The following is a 26,217-nucleotide window of genomic DNA, read 5'->3' as shown; positions in this document are numbered from 1 at the left end:
TCGCGCCGTTTCGCCATTTTTTGCTTTTTCTGACGTATAACACTGTGGCTCATAAGTGCACAAGTAGCATCCAAAGACGATTATTCCGAAGTTTGACAAAATCCAATACGGATTTTTTTGCTTCGAATTCAAGCGGTTTAAGATCATTAAAGAAGATACATTTAGAGTAGAAATTAAGAATTAGTTGTGTCTTTTTAAACAAAACTTGTTTTTTTTTGTGAATAATACATTTTGACATACACACAAACAAAGGGAAATATGTCTGGAATTGCTGTTGCTCGACTTGGTGAAGAGAGAAAGGCATGGAGAAAAGATCATCCATTTGTAAGTTTTTTTTTTTCATTCAAATTGAAGTGTGCATTTTCTAAATATAATGATTCAATTTACAGGGTTTTGTAGCTCGCCCGACAAAGAATCCGGATGGCACATTGAATTTGATGGTCTGGGATTGCGCTATTCCCGGCAAAAAGGGGGTAATTATAAAAAGTTTCATTTTCCCGTAAAAAAATTGTTACAAAAAAATTGCAATATGATGCCACCAAGAAACAATAGATTCGGATGGCAACATGGCAAATACGCAACATGGTGCAATTCAATCTAGCTGTTAAACGTGCAGTGTACATATACAAAAATACATAGATGATCGCATGTATGTGTGTGTACTATAGCTTTCGATCTCACTCTCTCCTATACGAATCAAAGGCAAACGAACGATTTCCATCTCTGTTCACATGTCGTATAAGGCGTAACGAACGTTCGTTATAGTGCTTTCGAATAAATAGGTTTTCATGGTTGCTTTGTTTTGTCGTTTTGTACACATTTTTTTGTTGATTCCGTTAAATTGGCGCCTTTTGTAAAATTAAATGCGCCTTTTTTGCTTTTTCCAATTGGACTAATCAGAATTTGTGTGTTTTCTCTCTTTTTTTTCTATTTTCATATTCGTTCGATAGACTCCATGGGAAAATGGTTTGTATAAATTGCGAATGATTTTCAAAGACGATTACCCGACCAGTCCACCAAAGTGCAAATTTGAACCGGCTCTGTTCCACCCAAACGTCTATCCATCCGGCACAGTATGCTTGTCACTGCTTGACGAGGAGAAAGATTGGCGTCCAGCCATCACCATCAAACAGATTTTGCTGGGCATTCAGGACCTATTGAACGAACCTAACATTAAGGATCCAGCACAGGCCGAAGCATACACTATCTACTGTCAAAATCGACTAGAATACGAAAAAAGAGTTCGTGCCCAAGCTCGAGCTATGGCAGCCACTGAATAAATGTCACAACCACCAAACAATATCATAATTTCGATCAAACGAACAATCCGCGCGACTACTAACGGCTGCCATGCAAAACAAAATAAAACTCTCCCAAATCATTATAAAAACAAAAAGAAGAAAAAAGTTTTATAAGAAATATCACCTCGCCCAAATCTACAGTGTTGGCATTACTTCTAATTTTGACGCACTAAGAGAATGAAAATTAAAACACACACACACAAAAAAATGAGAAAAAAATGAATTTAATTTAAATCAATAATAGTGTCAAATGGCAATGAAAACACAAACAATGAAGTAAATACAATGTGGATGATAAGATAAGAAATAAAAATAATCGCTAATATTAAGAACTAAATGATAAAATGGAAACTCAATCTTGGCTTTATTTTCCATCTACAATTTTCCAGCTCATTTTCTTCATTTCAGATTTAATTTTCAGTTTTCATAGAGATTAGGTTCATTCTGACATTCATTTTGGTGATAAATAAAGCACGTCAATTATTTTGGTTTGCGCCAAATTTTTGACCGATAAATACACACACATACGTTACTTTTGTTGTCTTTTTATTGTTAGCTATTTCAGAGAAGAAGAGATGTAAAACATTGAAAGCGGTTAATTTGTTCAAAGGTAAGGAAGAAAAAATGTTATCACTTTCATTCCTTCATTCTTTGCCATTATCCGTTTAAACTTTACGATGCCGTACATTTGTCATAAAGATCATTATTTGGGGAAATATTCCGAATTCTGAATTTTACAATGTTATGACCAATGTTAGCTCATTACATGACGAGAATTTAGGAAATTTCCCCAAATGTCAAACGTAAGGCACCATTGTAAGGCATGAGTGAAAGCGAGAGTTGTCAAAGAACAAAGATCCTCATTTGAATACGTGAAACAAAAGAATGCAAATACCAATACATTGACGCTGTTGCTTGTGTCATTGACAGAATCCGACAGAATCATAACTGCGACTTATTGAAAAGAGCCTGACGAATGCCACTACATTTGTGTATAAAGTGTCATTGTAATAGAATGTGAAAAGTGTAACCGAAAATATTGTTTAACGCGTAAAAATGACGTCATTGCGCAGTTTAAGTGATATTCCACAGAAATTTCGTTCGGTTTTCGCCCCAATTGAGGAATTTAACATTGTCCAAAGCAAAGTTTTCGACGATGTATTCAAGAAAAGTAAGTTTTTTATATGAATTGTTGCGGCAAAAAATAGCTCCTATTTTTCTCTGAATAGTACTGCAACATTTTTTTATAGTTTTTTTTCTAAGAGCTATTTTTTCGCCTCAACTCGATATATTGAATCATTAGTTTCATCGCAATTTTAATGTAATAAAAAACACAGAGCATCACATTGTGGTCAGTTCTCCAACTGGAAGTGGCAAAACTGTAATCTTCGAATTGGCGATTGTGGAAATGTTGATGAGACTGGGATTGGTTGAAGTCAACAAATTAAAAATTATTTACAGTAAGTACAGGTTTTGCATTTATTCTCTTCGAATTTGTTGTTTCTAATTGAAATGCGTTTGGTTTTCATAGTTGCACCAACGAAGGCTTTATGCAATGAAATTTTTCTCAAGTGGACCAAAAAATTTAAGACACTTAACCTAAAAGTGGTTTTGGTCACCGGCGACACAACAGATATGGACGATTTGAATGTGATTTCACCATTTCACGTAATCGTGACCACTCCAGAAAAATGGGACTCACTCACACGCAAATGGAAAGAACATTGTGAAATAACAAACGCTGTGCGTTTAGTATTGATTGATGAGGTGCATTTGGTTGGAGATAAAAACCGTGGTCAAACACTGGAAGCGATTGTTTCAAGATTCAAAACATTTCCCAATGGAAAAACAATACGTTTCGTCGCAGTATCAGCTTCACTGCCAAACATTCAGGATTTTGCACAATGGATTGGCGCACAGTCATTTGAGACAGTTCGTACATTCAAGTAAGTAGAGAATTGATTTTATAGAAATGTTGTTAATAATATTTTCATGATGTGAATTGTATTTGTGATCGAATATTTCAGACTTGATGACACCAAACCATCGGTGGAGTAAGTTTTTATACTAACTAACTACTTATGACTTTTTCTAATTATTCTTGATTTTTTTTTAAAGGATAGTCCGAAAAGTATGCGGCTACGTGCCATATGGAAATTCATTTCAGTTCCAAAAACAACTAAATCCCCAATTAGTTGGCATTTTGCAAGAGGTCCTGGAAAAAACTGGAAAACAGATTTTGGTTTGTACAAATTTGTTCAGCCGGTAATACTGTTTACTTAAATATATATTTAATTCATGCAATAGGTTTTTTGCTCAACGCGATATGATGTTGAACTAACATTGACAGACCTAATGAACAGTATTGAACTGTCAGTTGATGAAATTCAACACCATGGTTCCAAGACAATTTATGTGAAAGATGAGCTGAAAGCGCTCCATCAACGGTAAAAAAAACGATTGACCAAAAAATTAAAATCCATTGAATGATAAAAGTAATGATTTTTATTTTGAAACAGAATTAAAGATGACAAATTACGTACATGTGTTCATCGCGGGTTTGCGTACCATCATGGTGGACTTACCTTTGATGATCGAGAAGAGATTGAAGACGCATACAAAAAGGGTTTGATAAAGATTTTGGTGTGCTCACAAACATTGGCTTGTGGTGTGAATCTACCTGCTCACGCGGTCATTATCAAGTCAACTGAGGTATTTTAGTTAGACAGCACAGATTTCGTTGCTTAACTTAATGAAACTATTGGATATTGAAAAGATGAGAAGCTATATTATGTTGTTCTTTCGCTTAGATGTACATTGATGGCCGTAATCAAGAAATGCCCGAATCGATGGTTCGTACAAATTTGTTCAGCCGGTAATACTGTTTACTTAAATATATATTTAATTCATGCAATAGGTTCTTCAAATGCTGGGTCGAGCTGGCCGTCAAGAATATAATAAATCTGGCTTGGTATACATTCTAACCAAAAAAGACAAAGTCGTGAGTAACATTTTTTAAAAGTTTTTTTTATTGTTTGACTATGTACAGTGTACATTACGGTCATTTTTATTGAGGATAAAAATAATCGCGGTTCAAAACATTTTAAAGAAAATGGCGAATGTTTAATTATCCTTGAAGTGGATTGGCATTCTCCTGGAATGACACTTTAGGCACGAATCCAGTTTCTTTTGTAACTTCATAATCTACTGTCATTAGACGGCCATCGGGAAGCCATACTGAATATTTCCCAGTGACCTGATAATAAAATAAAATATTCACCATATTCACATTAAACAAAACAATTATATGAATTGAATCTATTAAAATCCGTATTTAGATTTTACCTTTCCGCTCGCATCGCCAATTTCGTTTTTATCAAAAAATAGCATTTTTTCGGGATCTTTCACTTCGTACTGATATTCGAACTAGAATTGAAAATTAAAATTCCATGTCACAAATTTGATTTCATTTTGTTCACAAAATTAAGATGAAACTTCGAATATACCGAAGTTCATTACCGGCTCATATTTTTCTGCAGCTGGTGCTTGAGGTGCTGCATAAACCACGACGACCAAAATACCAAAAAACACTCCAATTTTCCACATGTTTACTTTTCTATTGCGATTCAATCACTGACACTTATATCGAACACACGGTCACCTGTACGAGATTTATTAGCGTAATGACGACGATTAAATCAAATTACGGTCAATTGTTTTTTTTATTTTGTTTTTTAAACGATTACTATCAATGATAAAACACTATTGATGTTGCCGACAATTTTTCATGCTATTTATTTTTCACTATTCCAATGCAAATTATTATGTGATATTTGCCAAACAGTAAATGCTGCACAAAGTGTCAAATTCGAATGCGTTATGTTAATTCTATCACCCTGGTTCATTGACTAAAGTGTCGCTGCGCATGCAAAGTGGCTTTTATAGCGGAGAGAGGCTCCTGTCTGTTACTAAACGTTTGAAATAACTCGGGTCAAAGGTAATTCGCGTAATAAAAAGGTGTCACTGTGTGTATGCGTCATGCATTTGAGATCGGCTCGAACTAAGCTTGTGTGCATCAAAAGGCATTTAAGTGCATTAAAAATGGGGATAAATGGCTTTTACATGAGACCGGCATACACAGCATCAAATTGTTTGTTTCAATGGAAGGGACTATCAATACATTTAATATTATATATTGGTATTTGCCAACAATGCACATGGCATGTCTCTAAATTTCATATAGACGAAATGTAATTCGCGTTGGTATTTATGATTCCCGTGTCTTATATTCGACGGCATAAAAACAGGCAACATAATTTGAAAATAATCAAAATTTTGATACAAAGTATATTTTGTGAACAAGCGACATTTTTCATCATCCAAAACAAAAACTGGTGCGAAATTCTGTTTTCTAGTATTATTCAGCCAATTTTGATATATGAACGGAAAGTGAAGAGCGAAAAAAATATACATGAACAAATAACCAATATTGAACATTTAACCTTCACAATCGTGCCGAGGCGAGGCGGTTTGAACTTCATTGGTAAAACACGAAGATCTTGTTCAATTGCCAAATTTGGTGCCAAATTCAAAACTGAAATGCATTTTTCAAGAGTCATAATTTAACAAAAAAAAAAGAATAAACACATCTTTATTGTGAAATGTTCGGATTATCAATTGTTATGAGATATTAAATTCAGCCCATAAAGAAAATTGATAACTCCTGACTTTTTTGAATGTCAATATTTATTAAATAAAACATTTTTCGCTGCGCAATATTTGACCTGAAGTTTCAAATAGAGTAAATAAATATCCCCGGGGTTATCAACAACATTTTGAATTATTATTGCTATTTTGAAGCGAAGCGATCTTGTAATGTATTTTCATCACTTTCAACAAGATGATGAGTAATGTATTAATTTGTTACTCAACCAATGATATAAACCATATACGACATTAAAACATTCTGCTCTTCAAGCGAATTCTTTGAACGAGTCTTTGGTATCTCTTCGGAGAGCGTCTTATTTGCTGTTTGATTTTGTTGCAATGCCATAATACAATTCTGAAGTGACTGATTCATATGCCAATTTAGCGAGCAAGAAACGAAAAAAAAATAGCAAATGAGACTGGAAAAACAGACGAAAAAGAAAACGTACGATCATGTGGAAAATCGTGATTGATGAAAATGTCAAGTGAATACCTTGCTCTATAATATACCATGCGAATAAATGCATAAATATATAATAATGACTTTAACCACCATTCAAATGCTCTAGAATGCACTTTGCATGCTCTTTCGATCGTCCAATTTGATTCGACGTTCCATGCAAAATGCAAGTTTTTGGTCTATTGAAATCTATCGTTTATGTGACCCGTGCGCCGAGAACAATCGTTACATTTTATTAAATGATTTAAATGCCTCTTTGAGTCGCGCATTTGTGTTTAAATGCAAGGAAGGTCTCTTTTTTTCCCTACAGACAGTTCAATTGCAATTTGATGATTGGAGGTGAACAAACGATGAAATCATGAAGCCCAAGTTTGGACCAAGCAGTTCAGATGGCGTCAGGTGAACAATTACAAGTGACTATTAGGCCCAATTTAGGAAATCAATTACAATTTGAAATTAAATCAATTTGTAAACAAATAAATAAATTTCCTACAAATGTTCAACACATACATTACAAAGTCGAACTACTGCTACCTAATAATGTGCAACCGTGACTAAAGAAAATAATTATCAACACTTTTTGCACTAGTGCCATCTCATTTGCAAACAATTGTGAAAAAACATGTTTTTTTCGTTAATGACTTGACAGAATGTAAGAGCTTCGAAGTCACCTTCTCCCTGTTCAAATTGCTTAATAAATTTTAATCATAAACATATTTTGCATATGTGCTTCGATCAAGGAATGTTTGATGCGCACACGATTATTTATTGCAAACACTTGGTTGATTAATGTATCGTAAATTCGCTACAATCGACATTTTCAGTTATTTGAATTTAAAATGAATAAATAACTGGTCAAAAAAAACGAGTGTGTTGTTCTTGAATAGAAAACAATTTATTGTCATGTTATAGTGCCAAACCCAAACTCCGAGATGACTTCGATGCCGCCAATTAGATGTGTTTCATTTTCGATTAATAATTATATTAATTGAACCTTGATGGTAGCAATACCTGGATTTGCATAAAATGTTACACGTCGCGCTCCATAAGAATCACGATGTCAACTCGTTCATTTAACACTGGCTTTATCCGCTTCGATGACGTTTTGTTTCTCATTCAAATGACATTTTCGAATTGTTTGTTTATTCATAGATTTTTTAAGTTTCGTCAAATGCACTTTTTATTGCGGCCACCCTTTTTTGCATATTTTTTTTATTATACAGCTTCGACTAAAACACGTCACCTTCCTAATACGTTGCAATTGATTTTATTTATTTTTTTCCTGTTTCAACAGAAATATTACGAGAATTTGTCGGTGGGTACGGTTCAGATAGAATCGCATATGCATGTGGATACGAAGTTGGCGGAATTCTTAAATGCTGAAATCGCATTGAAAACCATTACGAATGAAAAGAGTATAATCGAATGGCTCCGAATGACGTTTCTCTATGCACGCACCAAAGCAAAGGAGATAAATGTGGCTGAGCTAAAAGGTTTGTACTACATTTAAAATAAAATAACTTGTAGCTTTGAAATCGGTTTATTCTATACAAAAAATTTGAAGTGGAACGACGATCAAATTTGACATTTTAATTCAATACTTTTTCATCATTGTTGAACGAAAGATTTAATGAGAATTTTAATGAAAAAAAAATTTATAAAAATTTTAATGGAAAATAGTTTGCCATATCAAATAAATCGAATTGTGATCGTATGCCAAGCAATTTTTCGAAAATTAATTCATTCACGTGGTCGTTTGCATGCAGTAACTGTTGCCGCATCTGCCAAATACATTGTAGTAGCTATATTATGTGTACGAACCGACCTTGAACATCTTGTTTGCGAACGTTTCCATTGCCGTGAACATGGGAAGCGTGCAACAACAATCAAATGGAAGGAAAACATACGCAAGCGTATATAGAATTTAATGCAATTTAAGGCAAGGAAACATCAATTTAACGCAAAAATAATTCAATTTCATAAAATTGTTGTGCATTCACAATTTGAATTGGTTTTTGTTCACATACTAAGCAAAATGATTTAAATGCAATGATATTGGCAAATGAGAGAATACATTAGTAACTGTAAATGAATTCTAAGTTTTTTTCGTTTTTTTTCGTCACTCTCTGCATTGATTGCGACGTCCTCCGCATTAAGACAACATGTTCTGGTATAATTCTTCATATTTTGGATTATCATCGTATTTGAATTTAATTACTAACTCGATTTTCGAAATATATCTTCGTGAAATTTATTAATTTTTTGTTACATTGAGACAGCGGTGTCTTCTCATAAATTTGAAAAAAAGAATGGTTAATTCTTACGCTCACAAAATATCTCAAACAGGTTTCCTGAAATCTAGAAAAGATACGCATATTTTGACGAAAAAACTACGTTTTCATAATGACAACCAATACATCATGTGTACACCATTGATTCCAATCTTCAGGTGGATAAATTCATTTGTTTACATAATTGTTCGACGTCATTTGAGTGAGATAAACAAATTATCGTCCTGCAAAAATTATCATAAATATTTGTTCAGCAACCGAGCTGCAACATGTTTTGCATTTAGTCATAATTTTTTTTTTCGTCTTGCGTAAAAGAATCTCATTATTTATGATATCGGCATAATCTTTAATTCAAACAGAAAAAAGTCTACGGTGAACACGTTTTGGAACGTGACTATTTCACGAATTTTATAAAATTGGGATTTGCCCAATGTATAAACATATTATTATTAAGACTATGAGCTTGAACATATGTCGTTGATTCGACCGCACAAAAGGTTGAAATACACTGAAATCAAGCGCTGAGATGAAAAAATTTATTAGAAAACAACAACAACATACTCAAGTCGCCATTTACGATTCTAGTATGTGTTGGATTCACATACGTATAGCTGAACGGTATTGATAGCAAGATGTGAGCACTGTGAAGAGTTCATAGTAGTCGATTGCCTTTTGAAAGTATTCTTTTCGCGCATAATCGGTAATATTGTTTCATATGCACAGCAAAAACATCATGCGGCGATCAATTGCGGCTGCTGCATAAAAACGAGCATCAAAACCCAGAACGAACCTATTGGAAAATATATATGTTGTAATGGTTTAAATATCATCGTTGCATCGAATAGTATTTGGTGCTCATGTCGTTTTCGACTTCACATCAATGAATTAAACCAGCTAATGAATGCAACGAAAATTTAAACGATTTCGCTAAAAAGCAAGCTACACAATTTCTGTTACTAATGAGAAAAAGGTTAACTAATTCGTTCAAGTGACTGCTGCATGTAGTTTGCAAATTTTATTTGCCGCACTTAGCATTTTATAATTCGTTTTGATGTGTGCCCATTTTTATCCAGAGTTTCATATTCGGTTTGTTATTGTTTTGTTCGTTTCAGAATTGTACATCAAAGCTGTCAAAAAATTGCGAACATCGAATTTGATTGAGGAAAAATCGGATGGCGGATTATTGTCTCGACCCTTCGGAACAGTCATGGCCAAATACTTTTTGAGTATTTCAACAATGGACACATTTCAAAAAGTCGGTTTAATTATTCAATGGTTGATCATAACTGTTGACATATACTTTTTGATTTCAGTTCAAAGGGAATGAGACAATCGAAAAGATCTTAGACAAAATTGTTGGATGCAATGAGTTTTCGGAACATTACACTCGGAGTAATGAGGTGTCCAATTTGAATAAAATTTCCCAGTTTAATCGGTATCAAGTTATCCCCAACAGAAAACCACCGTATAAAGTGTCTTGGTAATTTTTTTTTTTCAACTTACCACTTGAATGATTTTTTTTCTCAAATTAACCGCGTTGTTTCTCTGATTTTTAGTCTCTTGCAGGCCGTTTTGGGTCAATCGCAAATTAATACCACATCTCTAATTGTGGACGCGCAGAAAATATTACAAACTGCAGAGCGAGTTGTACAAAGTACAATTGAGTTTTTTAATTGCAGTCAGTATACAAACGACTGTTTCAAAGCGATTCTTTCTTCAACGCTCTTGGCAAAATCATTAAGAATGCGCACTTGGAATGATCGTAATATCTTTGGTCAACTTGGCATTTCGGAAACTGCTGCAAAACAACTAAATGAACATGAAATATACACAATTGAAGAGCTAACGGGAACTCAACCACGCGAAATTGAAGATGTAAGAGCGATTTCGAATTTTATATTTTATTGAATTGATGACTTGCAAATTTATCATATTTTATAGATCCTAGAAAAGGTTATTCCATACGGCACAGAACTCATTCAAGAAGCATCAAAAAAATTCCCCCGTTATAAAGTGAATGTTATGAAATCAGCCGAACATGTGTTTCATATTTGCATAACACAAACCAACACTCAATATGTTGTCGATTCAACTGCATCTGGGTTAACTTTGCTTGTTGGAGACTTCAACAATCAACTAATTTGCTACGATGACATGTAATTCAATATATACACGAAAATTAATGTAGTTCAATAATTCACATTGATTTTTTTTTAATTTGCAGCCAACTTGAAAATGGGGTTTTTGAAAAATTGTTGCATTTTACACCGGGAGCCAGATTTTTATATGTCTTTGTGATACACCATAGTCTGGGTATGAGCTATTTTTAACGTAAAAAATAATGCAAATCATCATAGTTTGGGTTCATTTGTAGCTGGCGCTGATCAAATGATCACATACGATTGCGTTGAACAAACGACATCGTCAGATAATCGTTCTGCTGAAACGAAAAGACTCTTGAATTACATTTGGGAAGATTCATCGAAACGGTCGCTGAAGCAAGGAAATACAAATCCTTCGAAATTCGATTCGAATGGTTCAGGTAATAAGCATTTCATTTGTTGCATTGGAAACATATTAGAAGAATTTTTTGCTATATTAGTAGCCGTCAGCAAGTCAAATCAAAAACAAAATGCAGCAAAATTGACTCACAACAATAACTTGCCATTCTCCAAGATGTCAAAGAACACAAACCCACAACAATCAACAATCTCGCAACACTTCCGGACCGTGAAGCAACCGACTCTTTTTTCTAAAACAGCAAGCTCGACTGAAAAACCCAAACAGATCCGGCTATCTCCAGACATATTCTCCACGCCAATCGAAGCTACACAAAAACCATTCTATCTATATGATTATTCACAGTCATGTGAAAGTAATCGAAATCAAATCGATCATGAACGACTCAAATCTTTGCCACCCTTGAATGGTGACGAACCTAACAACACAAAAGGACATCAGGCAAACGGACATTCACAGCAAATTGTCGAGACGCCAATTCAAAATAAAATACGAGAAGAACGTGGCGGTTCGGATAGTTTTGTCACTGCAAAAGTCATATGTAAAAAAGATTTAAATGAAAAAGAGGATGAGCTTGATGTTTTGATGTTTTGGGATAAAATGGATTCGGACGAAGAAGAACACCAAAAAGAGTCTCATGGTCTCGAAATCACTACTAATACACGTGACACCGGCGATACGCTGAATAGTGTGCAAAAAATTTTGAATTCCACAAGTAGTATTTGCCATAGAGACATCATCTATTCGGACTTTGATGACGATTGCGATGATTGGAACAGTAGTTTTCTGTCACTTGATGAAGCCAACATGGAATTCAATGCATACAAAGATGAATTCTTAAAAGTTGACCACGAGAGCCCAAAACGATTGAATTTGCAAAATTTGGAGGACAAAGTGGCAACATCATCACCACAACTTCTTCCAGGTCATCAAATAAATCAAACGCAGTCAACTGAGAGTCACGCTGCAACATCCAGTTTCGACACTAATGCGGCCACTTGCGGTTCTTTCAAAAGAAAAGTACCATTATCGGAAAAGTCGCCTATTTCAGCATTTCAATACCAACCACCACGGAAAATGTTGAAAACCTATTCGCAACAAAAGGAAAATATCAACGAGCCGATCACTAATAAAAAGAGCTCGTTAGTTGATGAATTGATGAAGAATGGCGCAAAAAATGCCCTGGAATCTAATAGCAAAATGAAAAATCTACGGTTAGTCCATTATTTTTAGCATTGTTAGTATGTCACTAATGTGATAAATTCTTAAATGGACAGAGCTGCCGAACTTAATTGCAATATGTTCGAGCCTCAACGAGTCGATAAGGTATCACTACGATCTGTTTTGCGCATTGTGCGTGACAAACCGAACAATACGGAATTAGATATAAACAATACAATCGAGCAGTACCAGAAACGACTTTTAACTGATCCAAACTACAAACAAGCAGACTACGACAAGGATGTTATTCTGTTAAAAGTACTCAAAATGACACCCAAGACAGAACCAGAGCGGGATGTCAAAGACAAACTCATGGTTGACGACGATTTGACACACTGTAGTTTCACCGACAACTTTTTCAACTTTGCGACACCTGATCATTGATCACTTTTTTAAACATTTTTTTTACCTTCTTTGTTCTCGTTAAAATCTACTTTTTAAAAAGTATTTTATTTACTTGCAATTTGTAAGCGGAAAAAAGTCGAATATTTCAACTGTCTAACAGTATTATCAATAATAAATATTTGAGTTTCAATATTTTCAAAGTCGGTGTTACTTGATCTGCAATACGTTTATTTTATTTTATTTAACATCAAGATTTTTTTATTATATCTATCACCCCAACTTAGGTTCGGAAGGCTACAGAGTATGAATTTGTGTCAAATAAATATTCAATTTCAAATAGTTTAACTAAATATTGCAATGTTTCTTAAACTTAGATTCCGGCTTAATCATAGAATTTGCTATGGCACCCATTTTTCTGTAAAGCAAAAATGAAGATAGATTTAGTAAAAATATCTTGTGTAAATGTTCTCAACAAATTTCAAATGTTACCTCCAAATGATTATGTGTAGGTTTATGTTTGGTCCCATTTTTACCACCAATAGCGGCCAAATTAATAATTTTCTTTCGTGCAATTTCATCGAATGTCAAGGAGGTGCGTGATTTTTTCAACATGCTACTAAATAGGTGTCGGTCACGTTTATTAAAATAGCCGGAAAATCCATCAGTTTTCGGTCCAATTCGATTGCCCGAATCACCCGAAGACGATCCGGATGCATTGTGTTCATTTAGATGATTTATATCAATGCCATTTCCGTTTGTGTGAGCTTGACCATGCTCTTCACAACTATTTGTACGATTATACAGTTTTTTGACTCGATTTTTAATTGACTTTCGATGTTGGCCGAAACGTTTGCGTAAGTCAGCGAACGTTGATGTTTCATCTTTTCCATTTGATTGTTGTTGTTGTTGCTGGTGCTGTTGTTGCTCTTTTTTCCAACCAGCTATCTCAACTAAGGTATCTAAATTTATTTTGGAAAAATATCGCCAGAGTGGACCTTTTGTAGATAGTTCCGGTATATTTATCTGTAATTTAGAAGAAATTTAATAAAAAAAAATCAATCAATTCAATTAAACACAATGTAATACACAAACGTACCGGTTCATAAATATTTTCTTCGTCTATGTCGTCACAGCCGTCAACGCAATCAGCTGATAATTGTAGAACCTAATGGTTAAAAGCAATAAATAATTACATTAAATGTATATGTAAATAATATCGAAAGATAAAAACCTACTTCTTCATAATCGCCGGAAACCACGTGGAAGCTATTTGGACGTTCCCTTCCCCTTCGTTGTTGAATCAAATCGGTGTCAAAAATGTGTTCATCCAATGTCTTCTTTTTGGCACGATGTTCGTATTTATCTTTTAAATTAACAACGGCATAAATTGGTTCGCCACCCTCGTTGCGAATGGGCTCGATGTTAATTGAGTCGGTGTTGTGTTGTGTGTTTTGGTTTTTGGGCGCAGTAAGCAATTGAAATTTTGATGCTGATGCTGTCGACGCATTTGATACACCCGATGAGCCCGAAGACATCGAAGATGAACAAGATAACGATGGTGAGGCAATCGATGAATTTACAGTGGTTTTTTGCACGCAAGCCGCATGCAAATTTGAATTTTTATCATTTTCCAACGAAATACGATGTATTTGCTCCGCCAACGTACTGAAACCGAAAGGCAAAAATAATTAACGCAATTAAATGCATGCACATACAATTTTGAACCATTTCTTTTTCTTCATCGTGAAAATTGTGTAATTGAAACTGTTATACCAGTCACCAACAACACAACCAAATCAACGATCTACTTATTCAGTGAACACTAAATCAATTACGTCAACGAACAAAAAATATGTTAACAAGAAAAAAAAAACGTATGAATTTTATGTTTCATCTCTCATCTTCTACGATAATTGGAAAATATTATGTGGTCTGTGTGATGGTGTGCATGTGTCTTTTTTCTCGTTTCACGCATCGAATGTGATTGTGATTTTAAATTCTGGCAAAAACTTAATCATCATTTTGTCTTTTTTTAAATATCCACCGAACGTGTTCTAAGAACGAATGAATGATTCAAGAAACAAAAGTCGACAAACTTACAAATTTCCGTTTTCGAAACGTTGCTTTGGTTCTGCATCCATGATTGTGATTGAATGACGATTACTATTTTTATCAAGACAGCTATTGCCTGTCTTTAAATTGATTGCACAAATATGATTGTCTTTTGACATTTCTTGCACTTCCCTTATTCGGTGATGGTGATGGTGGTGATGATGTCGTCGACGTGAATATTCATTCCGTGTTGACTTTCTTGGTGAATTGACTAAATTTCCGTTTGCAGTATTGACAACGTTTTTATTATTATTTGAAATGATAGCGCCCGTGTTGAACATACGATTTATTTGATGCACTTCGAACGACTGATTTCCATGTGACTCGTTCGGATGAAGTCTGAAGTTTTGAACCCTAAAAATAACACAACGAAAACAACACACATATACTATGCTATTGTATATAGAAAATGATTAGAACATCTGTATGAAAAAGTAAGCATGAAGAACAAACGACAACGTGATGAAAACACAAATACACTTTTAAAATCCCAAACACACCGATTATGTCGATATATTCGTTCACTCGACGGCTCAAATGAGTGTAAAATATTCATGAAATCAGTGAAACATGAGTGATATGCGCCAAAGCGAGACAAACAACGAAAGAAAGAAACTCGTGCGTACATAATGAATTCATAGGGACTTAATAACAATTTTCTCCGTCTCTTTTGCGCATTTTATCCGTATGGCGCATCAACCAACAGACAATGGTCTTCGATGCTGCGATGTTGTTTCATCGTTCGGTTGGAGGCGAGAGCGGAAAAAAAGTGAATTTGTTTAACAGTGAGTTTGGTCGTATATGGATGAACCACAATTGGGCTATGAGAGAGTTTGTTTGTTTCTTTTTTATTTATAACCTGATGGTAGAAATCCACACACGACCGAAGCGATAGAGAAAAGTTTTTATGTTAAGTCGCTCTGTAGCCAGTGCTAATGCTTTGAATTCACGCAATCATTAGGTTTTTTTTTCAGATTCTCTTGAAGTGTTTGATTTTGTTGAAAATTCACATCAATATATATATACTGCGCAGCTCCAGGTCCATGCGACTATGTATGATGTGTTCCTTTTTTTTTATCTATTTTTGTTCTAACGACTCACACACGCTTTGCATCATCAGCAAACACACATAAACTGAATGAAACTCTCGTTTGCGTTTCCTCTACAATGTTGTGCACATTTCATGATTTTTTTGTGTGAATTTTGTTTTAATACGAAGTTTTTCATAAATCTGGAAAGGAAATCGAAGTGGAGAACAATCGACGAGGAAGAGAGGAACGATGACAAGATAACATCTATTTACATAGTCTGTATTTGGTTGGGATGATCGAAGCGAGTAAAAAAAAGATCAAATGACTATTGTTTGGGTAAACTGTGCACATTTCACTCTATTACATAATAGTATGCCGACAGGATCATCGTGAATTTGAGCAAACATTTTTTAAAAAAAACATCCGAAGTTTTTTGACGGCACTTCGATTTTACTATAAGCGCGATTGACTATCCAGATTACAGTGCACGTTGTTTCAACCATTCAAAAACAATCGTTTCTAAGTGAATCATATGCACAGCATTACATTCAAAAAAGACCCGTACACACAGCAACATTCACTTTGTCCATCTTTCTTTCTCTTTGTCTGTCTGTTTCTACAATCACATCGAGAGAATGCGATCTGTTCGGTGTTCGTAACACTTTTTTTTCCTCCGTTGATTTCTTTGTTATGGTTGAAAGTCAATTGAACTGTGTAAATCAAGTATTCAACTTTTCTTCGGCGTCCGTGTATGGTAATTGTGGGATCGGTTTTATACCGTTGTCAACGCATTTGCTATTGTGCTCATCTTGTAGGATGACGTTTGGAGATTGCCTTTGTTCACGAAAAGCGGCTATAAAACGCATAAAATTTCAACGCGTCTGTAGCCCATCATTTGGATTTACTTAATTCCATTTGAGGCACGAGCGGCAATAATTTTTTCTGTGTGCCGTGTTGTAAACCAAGTCAAAACCACATAATCAAATAGAACGATTGGAAGACTGACATCATTGTAATCATTTTCAAAAAAATACCATAATGTTAACAATACTAAAACCGCATGATGATGGTTTCTATTAAGCAATGTTTCGTTGGCGTATGCTTTGTTGTATTTATGAGATTTCTAACGGACTCTCGCCAGACAAACAACAACAAAAACATTAAAACGCATTATGTGATTTAGTCATAGGTTCAACATTTATCTTTTCAATGCAATTTATCTGTATTTTTTGTTTGAATGATTTTTGTTCGTCGAGATGAAAGCCAAGTACTAATGAGTTAATGCGATAAAATTGTAGTGTATCTGTGTGCTTTGTGCTCAAAGTCACCGATGAAATGGCACATTTTGCGGAAAGTGTGAAAAGAATTTTCATGTCATTTTCGATGATGCAGCACATTATAGTGACCATGCATACATACAATTGGCAATAAATCGGTCACAATAAAACCGTAGCGAGTCCATTTTAGCACATCATTTCAATGGACGCACTCATTCATTCTAATTTCATTGAAAACCTTGAATCGATTAAAGAATGACGCAGTGGAAAAAAACTCAAAAAAAAAATAGAGAAAGAAAATAAAAGAGCAGTGAAGTATAGAAATTTGGTGTGCTCAAAAGAGTTACATTGTCCGATAAATGTAAATTTAATTTAACCATGTGATGGCATGTGATGGTGAAACATTTCGATTATCTATTGTTATGTCGGAATTGTGTGCGCTTAAGGCGGAAACATGGTGAAATTAATTGATTTCGTTAATTGCTACTAAATTGTTTGAAATGAACATGATGCTCTTCATCGGCAATATGTTGACATTTTTGTTTATTCAAAGGCATCGAATTAAATTCGAGTATATTATATACTTGGCTGTAATGTATTTGCATTGAAGAATTAAAAAAGCATGAACCACTTAAATTACTTCGCAAATGCCGTATAATTTACTTACTGTTGAGTCACTGTTTCCTTTTTTGTGTTGATGCTCTTTTTATTGGATTGTGTGTCTTGTGTGCGTTGTAATACTCGAGCTGTATTCTGTGCGACTGGTAGTTTGGGATTGATTTTTGCTTTTTGTGACCGATAAATTGAATCACAACTGCGCGAAGACATGAATGACGATGCGGGTGAAGCCGACGAAGATGATGCGCGAGTTTTGGATAAATTTTCCATCGAATAATGTAATTTGCTCGACGCTCTGATAGAAATAAAACCAATTTAATGCCGAAATTAATTTTGCACTTGGCACACATAGTTATTTGAGATTAACTTACTGTTTATAGTCATTTGGTTGAAGTCCCAAACTTTCGACTAGAGCTGTTATCCAGCAGTTCATGTCTTTGTTGTTATCACATCGCTATAAAAATACTTGCCAGTTATTAATTTGTTTTGGGTTAACTGAGCCCAACATAGACGCAATAGTACTTACGTAGGTGTAGATAAGATTCGTCGATGTTTCTATGGTGAATCGTGGACCTTTTGTCGGTTCTGGCCGAACGACTGTGCCCGGAACTAAGTTTAGCACATCTTTAAATGGCGCCAACTTTTTCTCATAATCGTCTTTGGAAGAATAAGAAAGCAATAGCTGATTTTGCAGCACAAACCACAATTTTCGCCATCCGCCCATTTTCTATATTTAAATGCCGACAGAGAAATCAAATTTAGAAGTCTTAATGGTAATTTTATTCAAATAAATCATTTGATTGTTTTGTATCACGTTACAATACCAAATTTGGCATGTGAAATATTGCTAATGCCTTCAAATTGAATTTGTCCTCAGCATATTACAAAAACAGAAATAACATATTAACCGACTTGTCATCAATTTCATTGGATTAAATTTGCAAAAGTGATATTTTTTTTTTCATTTTGCATATTCAACCGTAAAAAATCAATAATGACCGAATCTGGCATTTACTATGGGACTTTAATGAGATTTTTAAACAGAGAAAACAAGACGATAAAACATTTTTCTATAAATACAATATTTGTTCGTCTTTATTTGGAATGGCCAAAAAAACTCGCGAAAGGTATTATGGTATTCTGATTTTCTTTTTTTTTTAAATACGTTTGCATTACATCGGAAAAAGTTGAAAAATTCGACTATTTTATCTGATCGAATTTTTACAAATGGACCAAGTTAAACAAAAAAAAAAAATAAGCATATTTGCGAATATTATATAACGATATGAATACGGCTCAGTTGGTCCACGGCCCCGATTATTTAACTTTAATTACATACGAAATTTGTGTGCGGTGTTACGATTACGTATGTAAATGACGATATGATTTTACATGTGGCCCAGTAAATCGCTTCCATTTAGATAGAAAATGAATTTTTGAAGCTATTTAACGTCGATTTTAACTTTCGATTCGAAGTCACAATTACCCGTAAAACATAAGGTGTTTCGTGACTTTTGAATATGGAATTATTTAACTGTTCTACCGTTGTGATTTCGGTTTTGGGATGTGTATGTGTTCGTATTTTTTCCATTTGGTTAACACTTTTAATTATATGTATGTTTTACATTTGGATGTACGATATGAATCATGAATTCGCTCTTACATTTCGTTTCTTTTTCAAGTAACCGCTCATTTTCACGTGTGCCAACGACGTGGGTGATGGTGTAGCTGACTGATTGGTTGGTTGTTTCGCTGTCACATTGGATTCATTCGGTGCAGACGTTTCAGTTGAATTCAATTTCGCGGTCGATGCATTTAATGGCATCGTTTTTTCTGCACTGGACATTATCGTTGGCAAAGGTTGACTTAATGATGTCGGTGCCAGCGGAGCACTTTTACTTTTTTTCACAACGAACTTTTGCATTTTCTCGTTCACGCGTTCTTTTTTTACACTTGTAATATGTATATTGACCCTTTAAGTCAAACGGGTGTTGGATTTCACTTGTTTCGATGATATTTTTATTTTGTTCACAGTTTTTAATGGTTTTGTTTCGATTTGAGTGTTTTTTATTGAGTTTTTTCACTTGTAGTTTGTTGCGAGGAGTGTTGCACAAATCTTATGGCAATTTAAATACATTGTGAATGGATTTTATTTCCGTTGCACTATACGTTTCACGTTGGCTGTTGCTGTCATAATGCAAACTCCCATTGGAATGCTGCTATCATAGGAATTTAATGAAATACCATATCGATTGTCCTCGTCTATATTCTTGATACGATGTCGTGTTGCTATTTCCACCTCAACTCTCGATGCACCGACAAAGTTTCATTCTGAAAATATACACATTAACATGAACAGTACGTTGACATTGCCATTTTATCTATTATCAAATAAAAACTACATTAACATAAAAGACTGACGACCATGCTGACGACCGAGACAACGAACGGTTTAGTTCGTTAACAGAATTTTATCGCATCAACGATGGTTTCATACAAATTGAATTTGATTTTTATGCATCATAAACATGAAAAACTATGCAACATTACACTCAATGGCTCGTTCTAATTTGATGATTCGCGTTCAGTTCACAAAATATCCGTCCTCAATACGCAGATTAACAGGTGACCCAAAGAAAATGCTATTCAAACCGGGCGTATAATAAATAAAACGTGACAACGCTTGCGACCAAAGACTGAAAAGTGAAATGAACAATGTCAAACATGTAATATAATATATATTCATTGGGTGCTATGACACTTTCTTTCATCTGTCCGTGTTCATTGTGATTTAAAAATAGTAAATGGAAGCGCAATGTATTGTTGAAAACATTCATGAAATGTGTTAAAACAATCGGTCGATATAATGTTCAGTTAGGCCTTTACATGGAAGCATATAAAGTGAGAATTGAAATCGAAAAATAAAGAAAATACAAACAGAGAAAATTCGATATGCATGCACGTAACAATGGGCAACCGGTTCATTCAAAACTCAAATGACAAAATAAAACACAACCGTCATGTGATTAATAAAAAGTAAACAATGTTTTAAGTAACATGCAACCGTGCACACTTTGCGGTGCCGTTTAGTGAATTATAAAATGATGTATTCGTATGATATGCAACGCATATAAAAATAACGGTCGTTGCTCTGCTCATGCTACTCGCCCGTTTTGCCTTGATACCGATGCGGTTTGACTTGTGTTTGTGTGGCTGTGCAACCGAAACCGATTGTCATGCAAATGAAGATGAAGCCAAACAAGTTATGTCGTCAATTTCATCGCTGGCTACTGCTCCACCTCATCCACACACACTTTGCATTCATTGATATCTCTCTTCAACATAAATTATTTAATTTCGATCAATTTTCGATTAAAAGCGAAAAGTGGCCCTCATTTCACTTCGATGATTGTATCGGAGGAGATAGTTGCAAAAAAATATAATTGTTGCAATTTTATCTCTTCCTATTTGGTGACAACGTAATCTTAATTCGTTGTTGAGTTTTTCTTCTTCTTCTTCTTCTTCTTCGTTTTGAAATCAGATTCGACAAATTGATTTATATTATCGCTTATTTGGAAAGTTTCTCGTTTCTACGTCGATTTGAGGAAGCAACAGCCGGTATGACAGCTATGCAGCTTTCACCACACAATATCTTTTTTTTTTGCGGCTCTACACTTCATGACATCACTTTCGTAATTCCAATTTGCTCGTGGAAGTGCATGCGGCAAACGGTCTACAACAAATTAAGCGATTCTGTCGATTAGAAATTTCCAGACGCTGTGTGCTCTGAATGCAACTATGCTGAAATGGTATTAACTCAAGAAGCACTCTTCCAAAAATAGATACCGCATTAAATCATCGAATTGCATCTCCAATGGAGATAATGATAACATTGAATTTCATACAGAGAGTAAATTGCACTTGCACACAACAGAATAAATGAAACAGATTAATCGAAGCACAACCAATTCTGATGAATGTCTGTGTGTTGTCGTTCCAAGATCCACTTTGGTTTCGTTCATGCAACGAGACACGATCGCTATGATTTGTTTATCGCATTCGATGCCTTGGCTGCGTACAAATGAACATGATTTCTTTGTCAATCAATGTTCATTTTGCATTAAGTGGTAAATTGTCTGCCTTATGTTCTGTTAAATAAATGTTATTATACAAATTGTGCATCCGAGACGAAAGATGGAAAAAAGCACAACTTCAGACGCAATTGTTTCGGCAATGGAATCCCGTCTTCTTTTACATAATATACACGCTGATTCGAGCACAATAATTGAAGAAAAGAATTGTACTTTTTTCACTGACAAAACACAGAAAAATACACTGTGTCTTTTTCATTGAGCATGTCTCCAAAATGCTTCCATTCGCAATAATTTCAGTTGTTTTTGTGTATTCTTCTCGGAGGTTTACGGTTCTTGTACATTAACTAAGTGTGTTTCTTGTTACTTTAAAGCAATCTGTCGCGCGTACTTCAGTATGGTTCTGTGAACACCAAAAATGTATTGTAAATTGAGCCTTCCGTCTAGGCATCGAAATATGAAATGTCATTCGGCGAAGCGACATAATTATAATATAATATGAACGTAGGCCATATTTAAAACATCAACTGTACATCATCATACCCATGTTGTGCTACTAATGATTCTATAGGGGTCATTAAATTTTTTGTTTCAACCGTTGTTGCTTTGATTATTATTGTTGGCACTTTGTCCAAACACAAACAAATTTCAGCGCATTTTGTTTGCGATTAAATTCTAATGGGTATCATTGAATACCCATTCATCGCTGAACTATACCCATCAACTATTGAAATTGCTTTTTTTTATTTGAGATGAGATTTTTTGAAAGAACCATATGTATATCTGGTCGAAATATGTCGAAATGATTGTGCTGATAACTGTTTCATCGATGGATCGAACAACTCTTTTGATGAGTGTGAGTTGTCTTTTTAATGGAATGGTATACCTGGTTTTATTTACTCAGCAACTGTTATACTCAATATTAAATTGCACAATAGACGCAACGATTTGTAAATAACAATATATAATTTAATGTCGATATGGTTCCATACAAAACGTAGTGTGTTCCATATTTGAACATATGTATGTGAATACGTCGGCGTGCTGAACTCATCAAAAACATAATTTAGCGCACAAGAGAAAAACAATGGAACGGAAAAATGTCACACTCTCTGGCGACGCCGATGACGATTCGATATTTTACGATCCAAAGTTATGTAAGTAGAACGAATTTAATAAAAGTGTACACGTTTGCATTACAAGCGGCTTGATGGAACCGTATCGGAATGTTGCTTCCTATGTTTATAATAAATTTCATAAACGCTATATGCATTCATATCATTCATGTGGTACGCACTCCCGCAAATGCTGCATAAAAAACCGAAAAATGTTGAAATATTTTTACCAACAACAATGCGACGAGAAAATTTCAATCGAAAAACAAACAGCTACGCAGTTTCAGTTTACCATGCATGCAATGCATACCAACACTTAAAATGACAAAATGGAGCAAATATTGAGAAGTGACATGTATTGTTTTACGGCAAAAGTTTATCCGCCGTTTTACAATAGACCGATTCTCTTTGTTTTATGCTATCGCTTGATCTGTAACTATTTTGTGTGTAGTTTCAAACTCTTTATTCGCCACATTGAATTGCAACCGTATATTGTCATACAATAATACAATATATAGCGGGATACGATTTTTTGAGATTTTCTCAACAACAATGGCGTTAACACCAACACACACACCGTACTATCTGTGGCTTGAAATTTTATTGACAAAAAAGGTTGTATTTATTTTGATGGTTGGCGATGATGTTCCAAATGACCAGATAGGCACATTTTGACACCCACATTTCGAGAGAAATGGAACCAAATAAAAAAAGCTGCACACACAAAAGAGAATATCGTAAAAATAGATGGCAAACACAGATAATTAACGTCACATATATGAAAGTCTTCGGAGATCGGTTCTAACGGTACCACATCGCACACTTAAATGTTTTATTTCAATGTTTTTACTTTTTATTTGTTTCTTTGTGCGTTTCCGCCAGTTTTCCGGTTCGTATTTGACATCGATTGCAGGTAAGTGCTATGCTAATTATCGTGGATTATTTACCTTTTTTTTATTGGACATTCTTTTCATTTTTCGCACCCGTAATGAATGGTTCTTTGTTTTTTCTTCTCTTTCTTTTATTTAAACTTTTCTTCGCAATCGCAAACAGGTGGTTTGGCTTTATTCTAGTTTCCGTTTGATAGATTACTGGAAAACTGGTATAAATAGAAAAAAAAAATGGATTCTATTGATGGTGAGAGGGAAAAAAATAAATGCTGCTCTTTTCTTATGCATTTTCAATTATTTAATTAATCATGTTGTGCATGATACAATGGCAGCTACTGGTTTTTTCACACATATTTCTCTCTGTCAGCTATTGTTTTATTTCCACATGAATGTGAATTTTTGACGATTTTTCCACTTAAATGTTACATTTTATTCAAATATAACACTTTTATTCGTGACTTCGGCTGAACTTCGGTTATTCGACGGAAAATTCTAGTGAAAACATTTGTTTGAATACGCAAAATGTGTGTGTGCGCAACAACAATCAACATTTAGAAGATGAAACGTGAAAAAAAATCTGCGGATATGACATCATTCCGATTTCGTGGAAAAAACAAAAGATTTTGGAAGTAATTACTGGTTCGTTTGATGGCATGCCATCACACTTGCTACGCTTACTCTATTATTAGTGTATTGCATACAAAAGACAAATAAGAGATAATTTGGTGCCGACCATTGTTAGTGAGAATTTGCGTCGCTTAAAATATTCATTCAAATGAATTGGTGGCAATAGGCTGGAGTTTAAATGGAGACCAGTGATTGAGCTAGAACACGAAGTAAATTCGAAAATCATTCGAGTAACAAAACATAATTCTATACCCATGGATTCCATTAGGCACTTTGTATATTTTATAATAGTTGTCATTGCTTGTTAACCATCCGAATAAATAAAACCCTTTTCCGGTCTCTCTCTATCTCGCGCGCGTCAACCAACTGCCTTAAAACACTTTTAAGAGTCATTTAAATATCGTACACTATTTAAGAGGTAATCATGCGCTAGTGAAACATGTCAATCACCAAGAAATATCTTAATGGAATAATAATCCTTTGTTTGTCAACATTGCAGCAAACAGTAACGAAAGTGCCAGAACAATAATAACAACATAAAACCATCTGCAATGGAAGACAACAAAAACGAAACATACACTTCATGAGAGAAGTAAATGTGTCGTTGCTTACCGAGAGAGAAAGAAAAAAAATTCGTCACCGAACGGAAGATAATTGTTTGGCAAAAAGATAGAAATAAAATCACGTTCGAAACACTTTTGCAAAACAAGCAGTCAAAGTATGCTGGTTACTGAGAAAACACTGGGTTCACGTTCTGAATCACTCCTTTATTATTATTATTCACCGGGGGTTGCCCACTCAATACTTTTTTTTCTGTTATTATTCGCCGTCCAATGAGAAAAGAGAAACCATCATACTCTACACTCATGACAAATGTGAAACAATGGTCGAATTTCCATTTAAATTGTAACATTAAAAAATAATTACCAAGGATTTGCTAAAAACACTCCATTTTAACACGAAAACACACAATTTCTTACAAACTGCTTTTGTGTACTGATGTATCATTTACAACGGACCAAATTCACTTTGGATGCTAGCTTGTCGGCAGTTTCGTTACAACTGATCGCTTGGATGGAAACATAACATACTCGAGATACGAGTGAAATGTTGTTCATTATTATTGCCGCGTGTGGGTACGGACTATACAGAGTGTGTGTATGGGTGACGGTGCAAAATTCACTGCGGCATGATATTCAACTGAAAACAAACGCCAGTTCATTCAAATCAAACTTATATGCTGTGGCTGTACTCTATAGCCGAAGCAATAATTCATAATACTGTTTTGAGAAGAAAAAAAATCATAAAAATAAATCTGTTTTATGGATTTTATTTTGATGGGCACTGATGAAGATGATGAGAGTGTGTACGCTGGCGAATGAAGAAATGAAAAACGGAACAGCATGAACAGTGAGCTCCGAACCGCTGGTGTATCAGCTTGAACGTAAACGTGCGATATTGTGTGTATATGTCTATGTATGGAAGTACGGTCTACTGCTTTTGAAAAAGAACACTCGAAATGCATTTGAATCGTTTGAATGCACGTTTCCTGAGTATGCCCAACGAGTGACGTAACAATGGTTTTGAAGCCCACAGGTTGATTCAGGTTCA

The 26,217-nt window shown here is 34.7% G+C and overlaps 4 protein-coding genes across 6 annotated transcripts; 2 read left to right on the top strand and 2 right to left on the bottom strand.

Moving 5' to 3' along the window:
• The first annotated feature begins 40 nt into the window (after nucleotides 1-40).
• LOC116344742 (SUMO-conjugating enzyme UBC9-B) lies at nucleotides 41-1,833 on the top strand. The gene is made up of 3 exons (XM_031773463.1): nucleotides 41-324; nucleotides 390-473; nucleotides 951-1,833. The coding sequence occupies exons 1-3, from the start codon at nucleotides 259-261 to the stop codon at nucleotides 1,278-1,280; spliced, it is 480 nt and encodes a 159-aa protein (XP_031629323.1). The 5' UTR covers nucleotides 41-258; the 3' UTR covers nucleotides 1,281-1,833.
• A 524-nt stretch (nucleotides 1,834-2,357) lies between these two features.
• Nucleotides 2,358-13,040, top strand: LOC116344789 (probable ATP-dependent DNA helicase HFM1). Its single transcript, XM_031773531.1, has 18 exons — nucleotides 2,358-2,472; nucleotides 2,639-2,761; nucleotides 2,833-3,247; nucleotides 3,329-3,355; nucleotides 3,420-3,543; nucleotides 3,609-3,748; nucleotides 3,821-4,013; nucleotides 4,112-4,153; nucleotides 4,219-4,302; nucleotides 7,763-7,961; nucleotides 9,872-10,014; nucleotides 10,073-10,239; nucleotides 10,316-10,634; nucleotides 10,701-10,915; nucleotides 10,984-11,072; nucleotides 11,134-11,301; nucleotides 11,362-12,493; nucleotides 12,557-13,040. Exons 1-18 carry the CDS (start codon nucleotides 2,358-2,360, stop codon nucleotides 12,882-12,884), a joined length of 4,023 nt encoding a protein of 1,340 aa, XP_031629391.1. The 3' UTR covers nucleotides 12,885-13,040.
• Nucleotides 4,304-5,225, bottom strand: LOC116344791 (pro-resilin-like). The gene is made up of 3 exons (XM_031773537.1): nucleotides 4,821-5,225; nucleotides 4,647-4,727; nucleotides 4,304-4,557 (listed from the first exon to the last, which is right to left on the bottom strand). Exons 1-3 carry the CDS (start codon nucleotides 4,905-4,907, stop codon nucleotides 4,429-4,431), a joined length of 297 nt encoding a protein of 98 aa, XP_031629397.1. The 5' UTR covers nucleotides 4,908-5,225; the 3' UTR covers nucleotides 4,304-4,428.
• Nucleotides 13,041-13,052: 12 nt separating the features above from the next.
• LOC116344790 lies at nucleotides 13,053-25,656 on the bottom strand. 3 transcript variants are annotated; one of them, XM_031773535.1, is made up of 11 exons: nucleotides 25,534-25,656; nucleotides 20,434-20,579; nucleotides 19,547-20,214; nucleotides 18,410-18,610; nucleotides 18,255-18,337; nucleotides 17,933-18,178; nucleotides 14,946-15,311; nucleotides 14,081-14,510; nucleotides 13,942-14,010; nucleotides 13,335-13,868; nucleotides 13,053-13,260 (listed from the first exon to the last, which is right to left on the bottom strand). In XM_031773535.1, the coding sequence occupies exons 3-11, from the start codon at nucleotides 19,805-19,807 to the stop codon at nucleotides 13,228-13,230; spliced, it is 2,223 nt and encodes a 740-aa protein (XP_031629395.1). In that variant the 5' UTR covers nucleotides 19,808-20,214; nucleotides 20,434-20,579; nucleotides 25,534-25,656; the 3' UTR covers nucleotides 13,053-13,227. The 3 variants fall into 3 exon arrangements, with proteins under 3 accessions (XP_031629395.1, XP_031629394.1, XP_031629396.1); XM_031773534.1 differs by lacking the exon at nucleotides 20,434-20,579; XM_031773536.1 differs by lacking the exons at nucleotides 20,434-20,579; nucleotides 25,534-25,656 and adding an exon at nucleotides 25,219-25,404.
• Between the last annotated feature and the right edge of the window lie 561 nt (nucleotides 25,657-26,217).

The sequence above is a fragment of the Contarinia nasturtii genome, unplaced genomic scaffold (assembly GCF_009176525.2).
Source record: "Contarinia nasturtii isolate CC-2019 unplaced genomic scaffold, AAFC_CNas_1.1 Cnas_scaffold_1182, whole genome shotgun sequence".
NCBI lineage: Eukaryota > Metazoa > Arthropoda > Insecta > Diptera > Cecidomyiidae > Contarinia > Contarinia nasturtii.
The sequence above is the reverse complement of the archived record's forward strand: the minus strand, read 5'-3'. Positions and strand labels throughout refer to the sequence as shown.